General features: G+C 37.4%; 1 protein-coding gene across 2 annotated transcripts in view; it reads right to left on the bottom strand.

The window, feature by feature from the left end:
• Positions 1-4671: 4671 nt before the first annotated feature.
• LOC116463768 (V-set and transmembrane domain-containing protein 2A) overlaps positions 4672-22172 on the bottom strand; it is a 28573-nt gene continuing 11072 nt past the window's right edge. The window contains exon 5 of one of the 2 annotated variants that reach the window (XM_032147035.2): positions 4672-6602. In XM_032147035.2, coding sequence (XP_032002926.1) covers positions 6514-6602 — 89 coding nt within the window. In that variant the 3' untranslated portion in view covers positions 4672-6513. Of the gene's footprint in view, positions 6725-22172 lie in introns of both variants that reach the window. The other variant, XM_032147036.2, reaches the window with a different exon arrangement.

Here is a 22172-nt window from a genome sequence, read left to right as displayed (position 1 = left end):
AGACTGGAATTATTACTTCCTTGAATGTTTAAAGATATGTTTGGAGCCATCCATGGCTTCACATATTTTATGAAGGTTTTCCATCCTGTAGAGTGTGTATATAAATACATAAAGGCCTCTAAGGTGTTGCTTCTTCCTGATCTCCTGATCTCATCAATAGGACATACTAGGGGATGGTCAGGCTGACTAAATTATGGCTTAGATCTGGAAAATCAATGCAACTTGGAGGCAAAATTATAATGTAAAGGTACTTCCATCCCTTCCAGGTAAGAAAACAAATAGAAAACAACAGAAAAAACAAGCCAGACACCTCTTTTTAAAATTCTAACTGCAGTGAGATAGAAAATTACCAAATTATAGACTACAGGACAGGAGCCAGGAACTCTTGCTAATTTGCTCCAGTAAGGAGCCCACATGATGACCAGCAGCAACCACTGTGCTCGGCATGGAAGCAAGCCTGTGATGGCCCAGAGTGAGGACTCCACTGCCCCAGGTACTGCCAAAGAAAGAGGGAGATCCACATTTCCTCCAGGGACAAGACATTGCTTTTTACTGTTTTGGTAAAGAGGAGAAATTCCCAGCCCCTTCATAAAATTACAGCCTTTACAGGACAGAGAATCAATGCAGATTTTCTTCCATCTTTAAGGTATACCTTTCAACTGTATTTTTAGAAGCTGCAGAAATATTACAAGTGGGTATAGTGGTCTCCTAGGGCTTAAGGGGGTCTAAGTATTCTATTAATCACTTGCCCCCTAAATCTTTGACTAAGGCACTCTAGTGACCCCAAGATATAGTATTTGTTCTGAGCCATTGTTTGATCACACAGTGAGGTGTAAGTATTTCTTTTTCTCTAATATTCTCCAAAGGCCTCTCTCTGTGGGACGCTGAGAGTAATACTCCCAGTACACACAGGAAATATTATCGTTGGGGCCAGTGGGCTCTTCAGTGATGGTGCTCTAGGCTTGTAAACTCTGCTGGTGGGTTTGGATCAGGGGGTGTGACTTTATTGTGGTGGCCCAAAACTCTGCTTTCAATAACTGAAGAACCATTCTTATGAGGTTATACAAGTCAAGCGTGTCTTCAAGAAGGTTGTCTTTCTCTTTCCTCCCTAGTAGCCCCATGGGCCATGTACCATTCAAAGTTGGTCAGACTAGTGATTACCCAGAACTTCTTCAAAGTCTTCTGCTCACTTTCTGGGTACTTGGGACAGCACAGGTGGACTCACAGGCTGGCATGCTACTCTCCAATGCATTCCTCAAGCTTTGAAGAAGGAAATGTCTTCTGGAAGACCCCATGACTTGTCACTAGGGGTTCAGGATAACTCAAAGGGGGTTATCCTTTGGGGTTCAGAGGATGATAAGCCAGAAAAGAAGGACAGAAACCCAAAACAACATGCAAAGACCACAGACATGAAAAGCAGCCCCATTGCCTCCCAATGCCAACAAGAGTCACAACCACTTTTAGCAGGGGACAAATAATGCATTTTTTTCTTCTTTGAATCATTTCTGACTTCCTGGCTTTTAATAACATAATAAGAGTGTAAAACTCAAGTTATCATTTTCTATGATATATTCTCATTTAATTATGTTTGCTATTGGTATTCTATTTTGGAATAAATACATCTGTGATTTTTATTTCAAATTGTAGGTTGCAAAACCAATTTAATGTTTTATGTCAAGCATGAACAAAAAAAGAGACAGAACAAAATAGAAAATATTATAATGCACTGCATATACAAAATAAGGGTAAGTATTGTTTTGTGAAACTTTTGTTTCTTTTCACATACAGTGAGATACAATAAAATACTGAACCATTCTTTAGATTTAACACAATCTGGTGGACAGTTTATATTATCCCTATTTATTTTCAACTTCACCTTTGATTCCTATCTCAGCTGGGGCATAAAGCCAACATAGATTTCAAGAAGAGTAAATACATGCTATTCTTCTCTGAGCTTTAACTACCTCAAAATGGTCTATTTCTTTAACAATGAAAACATAACTAAGTATGCAATGATTTTATCACAATATTTCTCCCCTGACAACACTGTAATCCATTGTCCTCTGGGGTTTGTATTGTGGAGTCTAAGATCTAATTTTTTGAATGTCTGATAACGTGTGTGTGTGTGTGTGTGTGTGTGTGTGTGGTGTATATGTTGTAGCTCCTTTCCCTTCCTTAACTTTTTAATTACACTGCTTTCTCAGCACCTGTCTAGGAGTCAGTGTCTTCTTTCTGTCCACCTGCCCTTTCAATTTATATACTCATGCTTTTATTTTAAATTGCATTTGTAGTTATTACAACGAGTTCAGTGCCATCTCCACTCAAAGCGGTCCTAATCTTTCACTCTTTCCTTTGGCTCCTCAAAGTGATCAACTGTAAAGCAGAGGTACTGATTGCCTTCAAGCTTTGGGTTACAGGACCTTAGGCTGGGAGCTGATGGCCCCACATAGCTGATCTTCTGGTTTTGTAATGACAGAAAATGGAAGAATCTCTCTGGAAGGAAGTTGAACACTTTAATAGTTCTGCCTACCTTTCTTTGCCAGATCAATTGTAAATTAGCAATAAAATGTCTCTAGAGTTACTAGAGACGTTCTAACTCTAGAAAGTTACAGTCTCTCGTGCCTCCTGTATCCCTGCCATGTCAATACAAAGGGGCAGCCTGGCCGGAAGACTCAGTGCTGTGCCCCAAGGAGTTTTGCTAACAAGTTAGTTAAGCACCAGAAGAGGTCAGGCTGGGGAGAGAGCCTGTGTCCTGATTTTGGAAGTCATTCATGTTGGAATTTCCACACAGTCCTGCTCTGCCCTGTACTCTCCCCTTGGCGTGGTCTTGTCTGAGGCGCCCTTGCCTGATGATCTTGCCTCTCGCCACTCTCCCCACACTTAATGCCCTTGTCCTCTTTCTAGTCCTTGAGCAAGCCTAGATGGACTTCGCCTCTGGGGTTTTGCACAAGTCCTTCCCTTTCCCTGGAAGGCTCTGCTCCCAGATCCCTTGCCAGGCTTCCTATCATTCAGATTTGCATAATGTCACCTCCTCAGAGCAGCCTCCTCTGACCTCCTAGTCATACCCCTGTATATCATCCTATTGGGTTTTCTTCTTAGAATTTACCAGTATCTTATGTTCTTGCTTTTGAATGTTTATTGTCTATCTCTTCCTAGATCTGGGAAGAGCCTTATCAATTTCATTGCTGAACCCTGAAGTCTTAACACCTCCTGAAACACTGAGTGCTCCCGTAATTAATAAGCAGTTCTGAAAATAAAATTACTTGGGCCTAATATTTGAAATTATGTGCACACATATTTTTTAGCTTCATAGTCTTAACTCCAAAATACAATCATCAGAGTTTTATGTGTTATCTCAGACAGGTTACATTTACCTCCTGCAATTATTTTTTCTTATACAAACTAAGTTATGTTTAATATTTTTACTTTAAAAAAATATAGGATAAATAACAGAACCACTTATTTGAATGGCATCTACGTATCCATTGCAAAGTTACATTGCAAGTCTTGAAAATTCAGCCAACATCATCCTGTATCATTAGTCCATGCTGTTTATAACAAATTGCTATGGCTTTCTTTCTGAACTTAAAAATGTGTTTTTTTGTACCCCCCCGCCCCGCACACACCCACACGTGTGTCTTAACATACCTTCCTAAATTATATTCAAGAACTTTAAGGCAAACCAGTTCAAAATTATAACTATCAAGTTTTCTTAGATGCTCAAAATAATCTAAACATTCTTCTTTTAGGCCAGCAAATCATAATCAAATCACTCAGAATCAATGAATTGATTGGCTGTATGAAGGACCACCTCCATAAAACAGATACGCAAAAATATACATGGAATTCCAGTGGGTTCATGAACTCCACTAAGCTTATTTGCTAACTCCGACTAGCGGCTTCTGCTTTAAATAATTTTTATCTTATTTTATTATTTTACCCTCATGTGTTTTCATTTGCATTATTTTATTGCAAGCAATTTATAAGTCTTTAAGAAAGAACAAAAGCATTCAACTTAAATTCAAGTAAGCAATTTTAATATTTTAGGATTCTCTCTTAGGATAAACATTACATAACCTTGGAAACAAGGTTGAGAATGTCTGATAACTTATTTTTAAATCTTTATTCATATTCATAGTTATGGTTATTTACAAAGTTATAGTTGCAGAGACAAGATATAAGGTTAAAATCTCTGAAAGATCTCTTTAATTTGTTTTAGTTTCTGTTCCAATTTTTAAGGTTCCATATTAACTTCTTGAGTGTGAAGCAAATAGTGCACCATGTTCTTTCTCAAAGTAGCCACTGAGTTGGACTCTTGGTGGCACAGTGACAGATAAATCTTCATTATTTTGGACACTGATACAATGAGCATAGTAGCTCATTCCAAACTAGCACACATCTTTGATTATGAGCATGGTAAACGTTGCTGATACAGGTACAAGTCTGTGTTGCTTTGGAAATGACCAATCTCATGACCTAAATTTTGGGTAAAAGTACATTACATGTAGATTTTTCCCAACTTGACTGAATTTGAAACAGTATACTTACTTATGCTTTAATGTATGCAATCTTTAAGGCCCAGATAAACTTAATAGATGGTGTTTATCTTACCATTATTTTATGCATTTTAAGTATTAAACTTTGAAAGAAAATACATTTCTAGGTTAATAAAATAGTGCAATCAAAACCTTTATTAATTTTTCTCATTAAACTGAAAAGATAAACCAAATGAATGAGAAAAGTGGCAGTAAAAGATTTAGCATGAAATATTATTTCTCAGGTAATGTCAAGAATATTATGAAAATATATACTTGCTTATAACTGAATCAAAGAAAATGAATGCATTTACCTTTGAAAAGCAGAGGTACTGATTGCCTTCAAGCTTCGGGTTATAGGACCTTAGGCTGGAAGCTGATGGCCCCACATAGCTGATCTTCTGGTTTTGTAATGAGAGAAAATGGAAGAATCTCTCTGGAAGGAAAACTTAGGTCATTTATCTCTCAAGCTATATCTATTCCATAATGTATATGGAACAGTTTAATAGTTCTGCCTATCTTTCTTTGCCAGAGTGGAAAACAGGTTCAAAATAAAATAGTCTGAATTATCATAAAGCCAAAAATAAGAATGGAGTATTTAAAATTATAATTCACTTAACCAGTGAAAACTGAACACATTAATCTTCTTTAGTCGGGGACCTGCCATCATCTTTTGCATATTGTATTTAGCCAACAACCAAATTTTAATTTTTAATTAGGAGACATTAAAATATAATTAGCAGCAAATAACAGAATGACAAAGGTACAGAAATTCATAAAGGTCAAAGGAAGCAGCATTTTTAACCATAGCAAGAAATGTTCTAACATGAATTTAGGGAATTATGGTGAGTGCTTCACCTTCCCCACATTTGCCTCCGAGGCAAATTTTCTAGAAGCAACATTTCTATTTGACAAGAGTATAATGATAATAATACAGAAATAGCTGTCAAAACCAGAGAGTGTACATTCTTCAGAGTCAAGAGACTCTCAAACCTCAGTAAACACCATGTATAAAGGAACACAGCAAATTCCAACTTAGCACAGAGGTAACAAAATTAATTCATCGATCAGAAACTGATACAATTTTGAATATGCACTTTCCAGAATGAAGCAGAGGACAATAGAGACCATCTGCAGCTGTCAAACCTGTGGAAGTGAAACAATGAATTACAAAATTCACGCAGTGTATGAATTATCAATGAAAAACAAATGCTTGGTCAAAAAAAGTTGGTCAGTGGCCCAACACATAGATATTCTTAAGTATATATTTATATATATAATGATAAAAATCAGCTTGCATGAGGGTCGCAGTACATCTACTTTGAAGTTATAGCACACATACTATAAGCAATTTACAGAATTTGTCAGGTTTGCATATACAGGAATTGCAAAATGAATTAAAATACATTGAAATATAAAACACTCAAAATGTAGTTCTATAAACCTCCTAGGATTGACGGAGATTGGCCATAACCAGCATTTGCCACCATTGAACAAGAACTATAATCAAGAAAAAGAAGAAAAATCCAAGAAAAAAGGGGAAAATAAAAAAAAAATTCTTTCTCATGTTATTCCTTATTTAGAGTAATGTCCTCCTTGTTGACTTGCAGTGTTGATAGTTTTGTTCTTGCCCTAAAAAGGGGGTTTTGTCTGATGATAGCTTCTGTTCTGTAGCCTTTTGATCTCTGTTTGCTTCCTGAAGATGCTGGGTCCTTTAGTAGGAAATTAGTGGTATCCATAGTAAATATTCCCTATCCTGATGACATTCAGGCCAACCCTTGAGCAGTCAGTGAGATGATTTTAGTCCCCGAAAGAAAAGGGAAAAAAATAGATCTTGCTATTAGAAAACGTTCTATCACTTCACACTAATTCTTTTAAAATAAAAGATCAGTGTTTTGCCAAAGAAAATATGATCAACAAAGCATGTGATAGCCTCTTCATTTATGCTTCCGGAAGCAGGCGCTCCTTGTATAGTGAATTAGAGTACAGTGGGTGCAGGGTGGTGCTTGGAGTTTAGGGTCAACTTTGCTGTCCGCTCCGTAGATTTTACAGGCGATTTGCTCTTTGCTTTAAGAAGAGAAAGTGATATTGGAAAAAAGTCAGCACTTTAGATTAAAGCAAAGCACCCTTCACAAAGCCACAAACAAGAAGCAGGACAGAAAGTCCATGGCTTGTAGCTATCCTCGCACCTGCGGAAGAAGTTATAAGATATTCGCTCATCTTGAAGATTTCCAACGCTCCTTATTAGGCTGTTTTAAACACATACATATATATATTTAATTAGCTCGCCAGCTTGGCTCTGGTGCTCATGAATGTCTTGGCATGCACTGCAAACAACAACACATACAAAGGATTTCAGTCCCAGGAAGTTGGTGTTGTTTGTTTTGTCTGTTTTCAAACAATGCCATCCCACGGCTGGGAACACTGAGAGGGGCAAATCCAGATACTTTTCCCTCAAGTAATTCCTTGAGGATCATTGCCTAAAGTCATCTGGTTCTTCCTATACTGGTATCTAAAAACACATCCCTTTTTTTTTCCTACTGCATGAACATAAATCCACAGGGGATATGACACAACCTGAGAACAGCAGGCTCCTCAACCAGGGGCAAACTTGTTCTAGGGTGGGTGCATTTGGGCATTTACTTTTACAGTGAGGTTTTTTTTTTTTTTTTTTAATCCTCAAAATCTTGGAGAAAGTTAGTGCTATCAAGAACTGGAAACTCCTGAAAGAGCTCCAAGACTATCTCAGGGAAGAAATTGTAGTTTTGCATTTTTTTCTTCATATATTTTATTTAATAAGCTTCTAGCTACAAATGACATATTGAATACCTTTATTAGTAAAGAACAAAAATGTGATGAGGATCAAAGCATTACCTTCTTTCATTTTTAACTGGAGAGAGATTAAATGTGTTTGAAGGGGTAAGCGTGGGGAAATGCAATCTTTTGAATACTTCATCTAAATCATGTTTGGGTCCACAATGACAATGATAAAAACTGTGGCAGAACTCCTTGTTCTCTAAAAGTCACTATATGTAGAATAAATATTTGGGGCTTCCAATGTAGCCATTTAGTAAACTCACATTACTGTATTTCTGCTAGGTTACTTTAGTGTTGTTATTAATTTGCCTTACTGGTAGGTGGGCTAGATATTTACCAGTATACAGTATCTCCTTACAGAAACCTAGTGACTGGAGGAAGACCCAGAGGTTAGTAATGGGGCTCTGCAGAGTGGTCCTCTATTCAAGCTGGGTGACAAGTTTCAAAAAATGCAACAGTGATAGCTCAGTTCACGTGCAGTTCTAAGTACAGAGATTTTGCAAGGAAAATGTACACAATCTATGTAGAACCAATAACATCAGAGCTTTCCAAAATTAAACACGTATTCTCATTATCTTTTGAAGAGAAACTCTTTGACAGGGATTCATTTAATGAAAAAAAAAAGAAAGAAAAATAAATTATTAAATGCTTCCCCAAATAGGCAACAGTCCTTGATTTCACACAAAGTATGTCTGGTATTGAATACAAGTTTTAAAATGCTGAAAGCAAATACAACTTGGTAAAATAATTCACTATTTAAAATGTATTTTGTGAAATAATGGTTTTCTTTTCAGCATTGGCATTGCAGATTGGCTCGAATTTGTTGAAACTGCACCATAATTTATGTCATCCCTTTCTTAATTAATCAACCCTTCATAGGACATGCCCGACCCCATTAGCCCATTGAGATATTATGGAAACAGCTGCTTCATTTTGACCCAGCATTTCCTATCATACTATATCCAGCATGTGCAAGTTAAAGCGTAATTTACATGAGTATTATAACTAAAAAGAAACCCAATTATGCAGTGTAAAGAATATTTTGAGGCTACTAAAATTTTGAACTTCCATCAGATATGTAATATACTATTGAAGCATGGTACTTTTGTTTTCAGATTGTAATCATTCAACCACTCTAGGTGCATGCATTTACTAGCATATTTTTAATTAAATACAATTCATTTTCACCAGGAAAATTACAAAGATTTTTTCCTATATAGTAAATTCTAAAGCAAATCTGTATTGTCATCAAATCACTGATTGTGTTTCTCTCCTTTCTGTTTTTTATTTATGTCTTGAATGAAAAGATATGTACTTCTTTATCTTTGTAGGCCCAAAGACTTTTAGAAGTGAAATCTGAGGATCTAAAATGCTATAATTTGTCCTGTGTAATTTTAACAAATAATCATCATAGTCATTTTCATTCAGATTTATACTAATTACATAATGCCATTACTTCTTATCAAACATGTTATGGTTTATTGTATGGAAATATTAACTTTTATACAAGTAAACTTCGGCTGCTCTGTGCTCATTTTAAAGATAAAAATGCTTTACTCTTGTGAAATACGCAGAGCCAGGATTGCCGTCAGGACCGCTGAGTTCTGATTTCCTCTGCTGCCACTCACTTTTGAGATCTTAAATGAGATACTATTTCCACGTTTCCTAAAGTGAGCATAATAACTGTGTAGAATTATTTTATTCTTGTCATATTAGTATGCCAGGTATTGCACTGTGATAGGATTGCCTATTTTGTTTTATTTGGTTTCTTTTGCTCTCTGCTGAGGCCAAGCAGGACTGTGATCACCTTAATACAGTCACACATTTAAGCAACTATTGCCCTCAGATAATTGCCTGTCCACTTATCTGTTCCTGGTAGCTAGTTGTAATCTCTCTCTCCTCTGAACTTCAGCAGTATTTTCTTTTGCTAGGTTCTTTACCAGGCCTACATTGTGTGTAATTAATCATATTTGTATCTTACCTCACTGATTATGCTATTAGCTCATTAAAAGCAAGGAGTAAAATTTTTTGCAAGTTTAAAAATTACTTTCAATGTGTAAAACAAAGGCCTCGAGAGTTTTCAAACTTTACCCCCAACATAAAATGCTCTGTGAAGAAGAAAGGAAGATGCTATTATCTAAATTATGTGAAGAAAATTTACAGGCAGCAGGCCTAGATGAAGAGAGGCCTAATAGGACCTAGAGGTTTCTCTTGGACACAGAATGCCATTTCATAATGTCCTTCGACATCTATTTAATCATGATGCCTTTCATTTGCTTTGTTTTTATGCTTGAAGATTTTCATAGTGCTCTTGTGAGTGTAATTCCCCCATCTTTGTAAGGCAGAGGAAGTGTTTTCTCCATTTTGTAAATGGAAGAGTCTGAGAAGTCTTAGAAGTCTAAGCAGGGCAGAAACTTGGCTTCCATTTCTCATCCTTTTCTCTTCCTCATGCAAGAGTGGTGTGGGCCTCGCCTCCCCTGAGCTGCATCAGGCAAGCATTTCTCAAGAGAGTGTGACAAATGAAAGCCTGGCCAAGGAGAAACATGGAAAAATCCTCCCAGATATTAACTTCACTATCATATGATTTCAGAGAATAACAGAAATTCCATATATTTCATCACAAAAAGAAAGTAAAATTAAAAACAATCAAAACATAGTAGTTGAGACCTTGGCAGCCTCAGCAGTCTGGCGGGAACGGTGTGAGGCTGCCCCTCCCTCCAGTGGACTGCCTGTTGCCAGCCAGAGAGGGCCACTGCCTGGAGAGGTCAGGGCCTGCTTCCGCGTCACTGCTTGAGTGCTACCAGCTCCTGTTCTCGTGCCTCTTGCCCCTCCGTGCCCCTCTCATATGTCCGCCAGGTAGAAGCGCTCAGCTGCCTTTCGGCACCTTCCTTTTAAGTTTAGACCTCCGTCTGTCCTACCATTTTTTCCCTGCATCTGCAGTCATCAGGCTGGGAGACAGTGGGCATGCTGAACAGTGCTGCATCCCTTCACGTGCCCACACCTTGCCCTCCAAAACGGCTGAAACTATTGGGGACCTACTAGGTGCCAGGCAACATGCAGTAGGCACTGTGCCTCCAGCGTATTGGTTAATCCTCACAACAATCCTGTGTGGCAAATGTGCAGATCAGGAGTATGTAACCCAGCAAAGCAAAATAACTCATCCTAGCAGGGAGTGATGCAAAGACACAGAAATGAAGAAACAGCAATGTGGTCCATCAGCACAGGGCAGAAATCTGCCGCTTTCGGAAACCACCTGAGGCAAGCAACCTTGCTGCAATACCCGACATTTGTTACATTGAGATGTGCAGCTATCATTTGAATGTATACTCATCTTTTCAGAGGAAATGTACCACATATACCATAGTTCACATATAACATACTTCATACTTGATATAAAACTTAACTTTTCCCCAACTCTGAACTGATAAATATTAGATATGAAAACATTATCAGCCTCTTGGTTTTTCAATGCATTAATAAAATGTAAAGTTTTTTTGTTCTTTGTAATGTACCAAATTTCTTATGATATAACAATATTTTGAACTTTTCATAGCATAGACTTTTACAGCTTACAAATGTTACTCTGAATTCTTTTAAATATTCATTTAATACCTGGCTCCACTATTATTCCAGCATTCCTTCTTCTTTTCAAAAACCTCTTTTCCAAGCTTTTTATTCAAATTTGGTAGTCTGGGCCCAGGAAAGGTTACATTGATGGGTCAAAGTGCCATCATTAGTTAGTGACAGGGAGAGAATGAGAACCAGAGCTCTGGGCTCTAGGAAAGATCCCAGAAGAGGATGTGGGTATTTAATTCAAGGCGCTGAGTGGAGAAAACTAAGTAAACAACTTATTCCATGTACATTTGATCAGTTCTCCAAATATCCACTTTCTCTTGGCTTTGAATATTTTCTGATGGATTAATTTCCTGTGTAAATACAATTTAGTTGGCTTAGATATGGGGCACATTCAGCATTTTCAGGGCATTGTTCTGCAGCATTAGGCGTGATTCCTGATCGGCTTTTCTATTCTTTCTCTTCTTGTTTGGGTATCTAATGTAATCAAAAGGAGCAAAAAAAAAGAAAGAAAACATTTTCTACCCCCACTCGTCACCCCACTGTGGCTGCATGGTCTGACTCCAGAATCCTTGTTTTGTAAAAGTGAGTATTAGTGAGGCTCATAACAACAAACCCAAAAATGGAAATCCTCCAATAGTAAAAGTAGCAACAGTCAAACACTTTTGTCTGCGAAGAAGGCCAGCTTATGAAGAACTGAGTGTCCATTACAGCTCTTCGAGTAGATGGGGCCCTTCAACATATTTCTCTTTTATTACAGGTGCCAGCTTCAGAAATGAAAATCGCTGTGTGAGAAAAACCGAGCCAGCTTCTAATGCAATTTTTATTCAGGTTTGCACATACTAAATCACTGTTTAAGGGGAAAGGTCAAATAATAGAATGATTTTATCCCATAATTTTTTGAGAAGAATATCTTTTTATTAGAATGCTTACATGTCCGGTGCCAATTTCTTCCAGAAATCTGTTTTTTAAAAGAAATGTGCTTCACTTTGACCTAATACATAAATTGCCTATTTAGTGTGCCCCGGAATGCTGGTAGCAGCTGTTTAAATTCCCTTTCTTGCTTTCCTCTAGTCAGCAAATTTACAGCTCTGTTCTAGTTATGAGGGCTCTTACTGTAGCTGAGGGAGAGTGCAGTTGCCCATGAACGCAGGTCTACAGGACAGGGTGCATGGGTGCCACTCCATTCACCAGAGATGGTTCTCTCCTGTTGCTTAGAACCCTGCTCTGCAGCTGTCAGGCCTTTCTACCTCCTGCAGCTACTGAAGAGTGGATGCGTGCAAGCAACGCTGCCTTCCTCCTGCTGGGGACACAGCACATCTGAAAACAGCACATTTTCATGGTAGCACACCCATTCAAGCAAGAACTGATTTTGTGCAGATGGGATAATGGTTATGATAGAAGCTGCTAATAATTTTGAACACTTATGATTTCTTTACCTCTGGCTGTGATCCCAGGAGGTAACCATCATCATTTTACTGATAGGGAACTGAAGCTGAAGGGGATTATGTAACTTATTGGAGTTTATTCAACTAGTAGGTGGTACAGGTGAGACTCCAATACGGTTTCTGTTTGACTCTAGAGCTAAGATGGTACAAATATTTGCATCATAATTTCATCTGGCAATTCCTCATATCTGAAAACTTTATACTTTCCCAATTCTGCCTATTAAAAATATATAGAGATACGAATGGCTTTGGCAAAATGCAAAGAAGAACAATATAAATTGGTGGAAAAACAAACAGAAACCTTTCCGAGAATGAAATTCTAATACCACATATATTTAATAACTGCTTTAATGCATAAATAAGAATGATTTATAATTAGCACTACATTTACTGGTATATAGACAAATGTTGCTAAAATGCTTGAAACTATTGAGTCACAGAGTTTAAAACTGCTTTAATGCATAAATAAGAATGATTTATAATTAGCACTACATTTACTGGTATATAGACAAATGTTGCTAAAATGCTTGAAACTACTTAGTCACAGAATTTAAAAATGCTTCCTGACTGTCTGCTTTCATTACTCGTTAGCATTCTCTTTATTAATCACGCATAGGTAGTTTTAATCCAGGATTTATTTGAATAATCACAAATTCCATATTAGGAATTCCACATGTGGCTTTGTTGCCCTGATCATGAATGGTGCTAAATTTGACTAAGGGTTTCAGAAAGTGTATTGAAGTTGAGGAATGCAACAGAGACAAATGGCATCCATGTGCACTGGCGTCCTTTCAGCGATCATGCACCCAGAGCCCTTCCCTGGCTCAGTGAGGACAGCTTGCCCTGAATTAGGAAGCCAACAGAAGTGCATCACAGCTAGTATTATTGACTACTAACTGGAAAGGGCACAGAAAAGAATAACTCGTGAGTTGAGGAAACAGAGGTCAGTTTGGCTGAATATCTGAGAAATCACTAATCAGTTGGTGACATAAAGAATACCTCTCCTTATCCACGCCCTCTTTGAATGTTGCTATAGACCGCCATCACCAATACTGTCAGAGAAAAATTTCTCACCAAAGCAGGAAAAACAACTCATATTTTTAAAGAAATGGCAACTGAAGAACTCAGAGTGAAAAAAATAGAAGAAAAAGAAAGAAGGAAAGAAACATAGCTGCAAATATGTGATTTCATTTTCCATATATCTTCTTATGTAAATTGAAAAATAAAGATATAGCCAAGATTTATAAATATAAAAACTAAAGGCTGGGAGCGGTGGCTCACGCCTGTAATCCCAGCACTTTGGGAGGCCGAGGCAGGCAGATCACGAGGTCGAGAGATCAAGACCATCCTGGCCAACATGGTGAAACCCTGTTTCTACTAAAAATATAAAAATTAGCTGGGCGTGGTGGTGCATGCCTGTAGTCCCAGGTACTTGGGAGGCTGACACAGAGAATTGTTTGAACCCAGGAGGTGGAGCTTGCAGTGAACCGAGATCATGCCACTGCACTCCAGCCTGGGTGACAGAGTGACACTCTGTCTCAAAAACAAACAACAAACAAAAAACTAAAAAACTAATTTTTATGGTTCATTACTGTCTGACTTTGAGGAAGGAATTATTGGAGGACCTAATGTCAATAGGACCTACAAAAGCATAAATTATATGGCTTCAGAAACACACCTGTTTTAACACAAGGAAAATGTCTTAAGATTTTACCCATATATTTTCCAAGTTAGAGCCAGTGGCCTTACCCTTTTCCTTAATTTAGCTATTTCAAGTTTTCTTAATTAGAATGCTTTATTAATTATCTTCATTAGTAGAAGTTATCTTCTTAGCTATCAGCATTAAGTAACTAGAAATATTTGAAGCAAGATTTTTAAAATTCACATCTCATTTATCAAGACATACAAATAAAAGGACAGAAGTAAGCTATTGCCTGGAATTCGTTCATCAAACTTCCCAGACATAATTTGTCATTAAATATAATTTTAAATAAATTAATATTATCATCACGAATATGTAATGAAGGATGGTCCAAGGGCTGTTTTTTAATCTTTTCTGACCATTGCTACATAGGCAGTCTGGGGTTGTTTTCTTAAACGTTCACCAAATTACATTAAACTTCATGTATATTCTTAGCAGTGGTATTATCCTCAGAAGTGTTTTGCACTATACATAAACCAAAACGTAATTTTCTATCCCTAAATATTTAACTCTAAGTACATGCTAAACACAATGCTAGGTGCTGCAATAACACCCGAAGTTCAAGACACAATTCCTATCTTCACAACCCTTATAATATTTTCAGATAGTTTGAAATAGAGTGAGGTTTTAAGTTCTAAAGTTTTTTTTTCTATTTAGTGGTTGTGATTCTACTGCTTAATCCCTAAATGTAGGATTTTTCAAATTAACTATTTACAATGCTAGAAGTTAGAAAATTGCCTTCATAGCATATGAATTTGTTTAATCAGAAAAACTAAAGATAAAAGATTATATATATGGCTGAAGAACAGGCTCCTCAGGGTGTGTCTGTAACAGAAGCCATCAAAATGAAGCAAGAAAAACATTGATCTCATAACAGAGCCCTTCACTATACAGTGCTTGATACCTTTACATTTTAAAATTTGAAGTATTTCACTGCATTATTTAACTTCATTAAAATGTCTGTGAAGATAATAAAATTGCTTAGTTTCATCTTTAAAATTTTCTCTACAGCTTCATATTTGTCAACTTCATGGAATAAGAAATCACAACTCCTAGATTTTACTATTTGCTTTAATTCAAGCACTGTTTCACCTATATCAGGTATGTTTTATACCTACAGGATTCTGAATTCATGCAAAAATGCTCTCTCAGAGTCTGTTGTGAAGCAGTTGCATTAAGGAAAACATAATTCTCATTTATAAATCTTCCTGTGTCCGATTTCCCTTGATACTCCCAATGACAATGCATTGCTCCTCACTTTGATCTCCCTTGTAAATTGGGGGTTGTGTGAGTCATCTCATTGACAGGAAAAATGATTGCATGATATTTTATTTACTTGTATGTGTTTATTTAATCAATATGAATTCATCAAGATCACACCTATTTGCTTAGAAAAACAAGACTAACTTGATGGTCAGATTCTCCACCCAGCCTCCAGGAAATAAGATATAATAAAATACAAAGTTCCTAATTTCAATGCTACTAGCAATTTCTGAGTACCGACCATTTTCACAACAGTACTTCCGGTACATACATGTACATGTGTAGATATTTTTAAGATTTTGTCATGAACTCTATAATTATACACCATTATTTTACTTCGCTTCTCTTTATTTGTTGAAATATTTTATGTGTTTGCTAATTTATTTTCTCTCTCATGAGACAACTGTTTACCGTTTTTTAATTGGAAAAAATTTAAATTTTCTTTTTCTGCTTATAATAAAGTAATATATTATCACTGTACAAATGTTATAAACAAGCAAAACAATAAAAAATTAAAAATCATAACTTACATTGACTGCTGTACATTTTCTTTTTTTCTTTTATTTTTCTATGCACATGGCTCAGACTGATTTAAAGTTTTGTATGCTATATTTTTTCACTTTAAAGTTTTGTATCCTATGTTTTTTCATGTGATGTTATGTACTGAATCCTTTCTAATGTCTCTAAACATTCTTTGAGAATATGATTCTAGAAGCTGCTTAATGTTCACTGTATGCTTTAACACATCCACTAGGTAACTTTCCTTTTGGTTATCTGTGTATTTCCAGGTGTATGAAAAACTCCATGGTAAGTATTGCAATTCATGACTCGCTATGATATCCTTGGAATTACCTCTCAGAAGTATAATTTCAGGGACATATGGGCTGCACAATCTAAAGCCTTGTGGCTACTCTTCCCTGACAAATTTTCCTTCACAAGGGAAGTACTGATTCACCATGCCAGTGGCAATGTAGCAGAATGTCTGATTCACTGTAACCTTTATGATGCTTGTTGATTTAGAAAACTTTTGCCAAGATTATATCTGTCAATTTTTTTTTTTAATGACAAGGGGTTTTGACTGGGACTGCATCAAATCTATAAATGCTTCTGAAAAATCTGACATATTTGCAATTCTGAGATGGGCCATCCAAAAACATAGCATTGTAACTCATTTATTCAAACCTAAACTCTCTCAATGAAGTGTTTTAGTGGTCCTCATAGTCATACTACTTATTTGCAACCACACTTTTTAAAAAAAGATTATATATTTTATATCTTTTACTTGTTGCTACTTTGAGAATTCAATATTATTCCTAAAATATTTTCTATTTTGGTATTGGAGTTATGTAGAAGGTTGACCTAAGTTTATACTTTTATCTTAATTTTATTATATGATCACTTTTATTATCTCTATTAGGATTGATTAGGAGTGATTAGGAGTGAGTTACATAATCGTAGCATCTGTAAATATTGACATTTATTATTTTCGTAAGTATTAGACACAAATATTTCCTTGTTTGATGCTCTACTTTTTAGTTACATATTATTTAGTTAAATAAAATTTTAAAGTTATAGCAAAATATTTTCACTTGCAAATTATTTTGTAACTTTTAACCTTCAAAGCCACAAGTATCTTATTTTATGCTAATCTTCCTATATTTGATTTTTCTTTTCTGCTTAGTTCTTTAACTGGCATTCATTTGGAGATATATTGTAAACTGTCATATGTCTCTTTTTGGCATTATTAATTAAATAAATCTTTTTTTAATTGTTACATTTTTAAATTCATTAGATATTATCTTGTATAATTTTAGAGCTTTCCAGGCTTGTTTTTATTTTCTTTAATCTCTATTCATATTTCTGTTTCTTTATTGTCCTCTTAAATAATAGTTATTTTGTAGCATATTTTCCTATCTGGTAGGTAAAGAGGTAGAGAACTAGGCATTGCTGAGCTCACTCACATGCTAGGTTTACTCTCCCAGATTTTTAAAATCCATTATCTCATTTAATGCTAAAAATGACCCTTGGGAGGTAAGTATTACCATATCAGTTTTATACATAAGACTTTAAGGTTCAGAGAGATTTTGTGAGCAGCTCACCCAAAGTAACAAGCTGGTAGACAGCAAATCTAGGAATCAAATCTATATCTACCTGGTACCATAAACTATGAAATTTTCATTATTAATTTATATTCCTATTTAATTTTTGTCTCTTTTTAAGGCTTTACATAATATTCTAACTTGTTTATGTTTTCAGATGTATTGCTAATTACTTTGTGATTTTAAAAACTCAGAAAATTTTTTTTGAAAGCTTGAATTTAATTAAGATGAACACCAGTTTGTATAATTATGGCTTTAGAATACCTGTTATTTATTCAGGTTGCAGTTTAAATTCTTAAAAATCCTTTGGAATTTTATCGTGTTTTACAATAAAGATCTAGTTACAACCTTGGGCAAGACAGCTGGTGGCTAATATGTTGTGCTTATTTAGAGGAAAATTTATCATCAATTAATGGCATTGTGACAGAAGAAAAAAAAGCAAGCTCTGAAATTATAAATCATAAAACATAAGCCAGAAATGGAAACCTAGTCTTCCTTCCTTAACCCATCACTTCCACACAACCAGCAAGGAAGATATTTGCCTAGAAGAACCAGGTGGTAAAGACCATTAACTCTAATCATTTCATTGCTGATAATTGTATATAAGCATATGCAATAATAGTCATATTATTACAGCAACTAGTCACCATTCATTCGGGGATTATTAAGTGCCAATCTTCATACGTACATCATTTCCTTTAATTGTCAAAACCCTGTGAGGATTATAGTATAGTTCTCATTTAAGAATGAGGAAACAGGCCGGGCACAGTGGCTCACACCTGCAATCCCAGCGCTTTGGGAGGCCAAAGAGGGTGGATGACTTGAGGCCAGGAGTTTGAGACCAGCCTGGCCAACATGGTGAAATCCCATCTCTACTGAAAATACAAAAATTAGCCAGGCGTGGTGGTGCACACCTGTAATCCAAGCTACTCAGGAGGCTGAGGCAGGAGAATTGCTTGAACCCGGGAGGTGGAGGCTGTAGTGAGCCAGGATAACACCACTGCACTCGAGCCTGGGTGACAGACAGAGCAAAACTCCATCTCAAAACAACAACAGTAACAACAAAAAAAGAAAGAAAGAAATGAGGAAACAGACATATAGCGCTGTGAGTGATGGAGCTGAGATGTGAAGCAGCCTTCCTCTTTAACCGCTGTGCACTAGTGCCTCTACCAATGAGTAGGCAGAGCCAGAGGCAGAAGGTCTGAGGAGTGTGTCCCTGCTCATTTACGCCCCTTCGCTGCTCAGATGAAGGCACTGGTTCAGCCTATCAGTGGCAGAAGTGGTCCTTGGAAGAAGGAGCTCTTGACCTTTCTTGATCTTTTAGGGTGTGTGTTATTGTGACCAACAGAGTGAAGCCTTTCTAGCAAGTTCTCAACACTTTGACCATCTAGCCAGGAAGCTGCTCCTCTGGTGGCTTTCTGAAGTGGCAGACATCATGGAATCACTTGAGACAAGAACTTAGAACACTGGCAAATTCCGTTTCATGTCTCCTTAATTACAGAGGAACTAGTAGTCACAAGCAAGCCTTCGTGTGGCCAGTTATGAATGGAAAAGCCCATCCAACCTTGATATTATAGGCCCAAATAGTTCTGAACTTCAATGAGAAAAATTAAATATGGTTTGCAGAATTTAACCAGCATAGACTCTTAATCTACATAATTCTGGTTCAAATATAGCCCTAGCAGATTCCTTGGTCTGTATTATCCAAATCATTCCCTTATATCTATTTTTCGTCTTATTCATAGACCCTTGATTTACATAGCTGCCATTTATATGATAGAATTACAATGATCAAATTAATTTAACCTGTGTAAGCAGCCAAGTTGGATCATTTAAACAAATATCAGCAGTAAGGGCTGAATTATATGACTGACTCTACCTCAAAGCAGTGCACCATTTACTCACATATTAAATGAGACAAGCACTCTCCCTGCAAAGACCCTCAGTCCCTCATCTCCCTCCTCCCAACGGCTTTGACATCCCGTGTTAAGATCAGTCCTGCTGAAAGTGGCCACTCTGGGTTCCTGGCAGCTGTTGCAGCAGCTGCCTCTTAACAGTCAGGTTCACATCACGGTGAACACACAATAATTGTATTTCATAGTTCAGAGAATCAGCATTCCTGCTGAGCTACTACAGACTCCACATGTGGAGACACAAGTACCACCTTCACCGCAGCCAGTTTCCTTACAAATACCAGCTGTTGATCACAGGAGTGAACAGCTTCACAAAAGTCCATCCCAACACTGGAAACAGTAAGAGCAACAGAACACAGCCTCTAAAAAAAGTATTTTGTAGCATGACACAGATACACATACAGATATATGTCTCATAGTAAATGATAAGAAGACAATTTTTTTACTCCGAAAAACTTCAAAAAGCTAATGATTCTTTTAACTTTTGGAACATAGCATACTTATTTCTGGTTCTACACTCAGAGATGCTGATTCAGTAGGCACTGGGTGGAGTCCTGGAATATGAATTTTTAATAAGCTCCCTGATGAGTCTGGCATAGGTAGGCTGCACAACTCACTTTGAGAAACACTGTTTGGGAGTCTTGATCAGTTCTAGAGTAGTGGCAAAATTATCTAATTATGAAAACATAATTATACAAAAAAATAAGAACATGAGCCCCACTTGTTCAGGGCACATAGAGGAATTGCAAAAACAAGCTATAATATTTGTAGCCAAGAAGTTATAGTTAGGGTGATCAACTGTCCTAGTTTGCTTAAAACTAAGAGGTTTTCCAGAATGTGTGACTTTGAGCACTAAAGGTTCAACAATACAAGGCACAGTGAGGGCTTCAAAGTAAGTATAAACACATTGCTGAGAACTTGATGAGTGACCAATTCTGACTAAGAGAAAAGGAGAAAGCTTTAACAAAGGAGTTTGCATTTTTGTAGGAACTCAGCAAATAGGGAAAGACTCATACAAAGGAAACAGCATTTGCAAAGTCACAGAGGTAACAAAACATCTGAAAACATTCAGGCAATACCAAATGGAAAGACTGAATGAGATTAGGAACTCAGAAGAAACAAGGCTGGAGTTAGACTACAAAAACTAATGTTGGCACTTTGAAAATAATAATCATTTCACACATGCTCTGTTGTGATACGTCCCTTGTATTAGAGTAAAAACAAGAAATTCTTATTGGAATAGATTGGATTAGATGAGGAAAGTGAAGAGGGCCTGTGTTGACAATGAAACCAGTATTGGTTAGAACAGAAAAGATGCAGTTTCTCAAGGATGTTTTAGGGAGACAATTACTGGGACAATTCAGTGTGGCAGCTGACAGAAGAGATGAGAACATTTTCAAGGCTTCCTCAAGACCAATGACTGTGATGAATGCTATTAAAAGAGTTTGGGATCATAGGAGGAAGAACATTTCTTTTTGGTGAGAAAGCTAAGATAAATTCAGTCTTGAATATTTGAGTTTTAGATGTCTGATCTGGGTATCTATCATGAAACAAACCTCACTACAACCTAGTGCCTTAAAATGACAGGAGATCATCATCTGTCTCTGTTCTGCATGTTGTCTGTACTTAGCTGGGCAGTGTTTGCTTGGGCTCCCTCATGCTGCAATGACAGCCACTGGAGCTGTGGCTGGAGGAAGGCTGGAGTGACTGGATGCCCAAGGCTGCTTCCAGGCTCACACACCAAAGGTCTTGGCTGGGCTTCACTCAGTAAGGTGTGTGCACTGCTTCCACAGTGGCTGGCTTCCAGGAGGGCTCAGCAGGTGCTGCCAGCCCCTGTAAAGGATAGGTCTAGAATTGGCACAGCTCACTTCTTCACACTTTATTGGGCACAGTGGTCACAGGCCAGCCTATGCTCAGGGGACGGAAAATAGACTTCAATGGGTGGGATGGAGACAAGTGTGCAAACACCCTTACTCTGCCACAGTTCTTGCAGGATATATATGTAGATGCTTTGGGGACAAGAGTGAACATGAGTCTGGATCTACAGAAATGAGTCAGAAGTACAAAGGTGACTGGAACAATTTTCTAAGAAAAATTAGCAGTCAAAACTGTGGAAGTGGATGAGAAGATCAGGGAGTTGACAATGGGAAAATAACTATATTTAAGAGAGGAATTTAGTCAGGGAGGAGGCCAATAAAGGAGAGAGGAGAATGCTAGGAGCCAGTAAAGAGGGGACCAGCCTGCAAAGAGAAGAGAGGTAAGAGTGTCAGGAAGGAGTGATCGAGGGAGAAAGGCTGCCTAGAGACTGGGAAGGACGAGATGTGAGAGGGTGGGGAATTGGAAGCAGGAGACACCAGTGACTTGCATGACAGCTTTGGGAGTGCGAGCGACCTGGGCAATTTACCTGGAGGAGCCAGCACGCAGCTCTGCACACCAGGAGTTGATCCATGGCCAGGTTGGGGAAGAGGAGCAGGAAGCTGCTTCACAGTTGTGTGTGACGTTGGGAAGGTGGGAAGGGGGTCGGAAGAAAAAAGTGAAGACAGAGAGAAGAAAGGAAGGACTAGTAGAGGTGGTCTGTGGAGATGTTTGACTTCTGGAAGGATTGGAGACACTGGATGAGACAGGAAGAAAGAAGTAGAGAATGGCTTAGTATATTGAGGTATTTGGGGGCATGGTGGAGGGGCATTGAGTCCTGTGTTCTCTGCGAAGAGGGACCTAAACCACTCCATCCTGGTCAAGATCCTGGGACTTCCACAGTCAGTTGTGCTTGGTGCCACCCTCCTCTCCGAAAGGTCTTTCTTCTCCATATTTGCTTGTATGAA

This window comes from Hylobates moloch, unplaced genomic scaffold, assembly GCF_009828535.3.
Source record: "Hylobates moloch isolate HMO894 unplaced genomic scaffold, HMol_V3 SCAFFOLD_61, whole genome shotgun sequence".
Lineage (NCBI taxonomy): Eukaryota > Metazoa > Chordata > Mammalia > Primates > Hylobatidae > Hylobates > Hylobates moloch.
The sequence above is the reverse complement of the archived record's forward strand: the minus strand, read 5'-3'. Positions and strand labels throughout refer to the sequence as shown.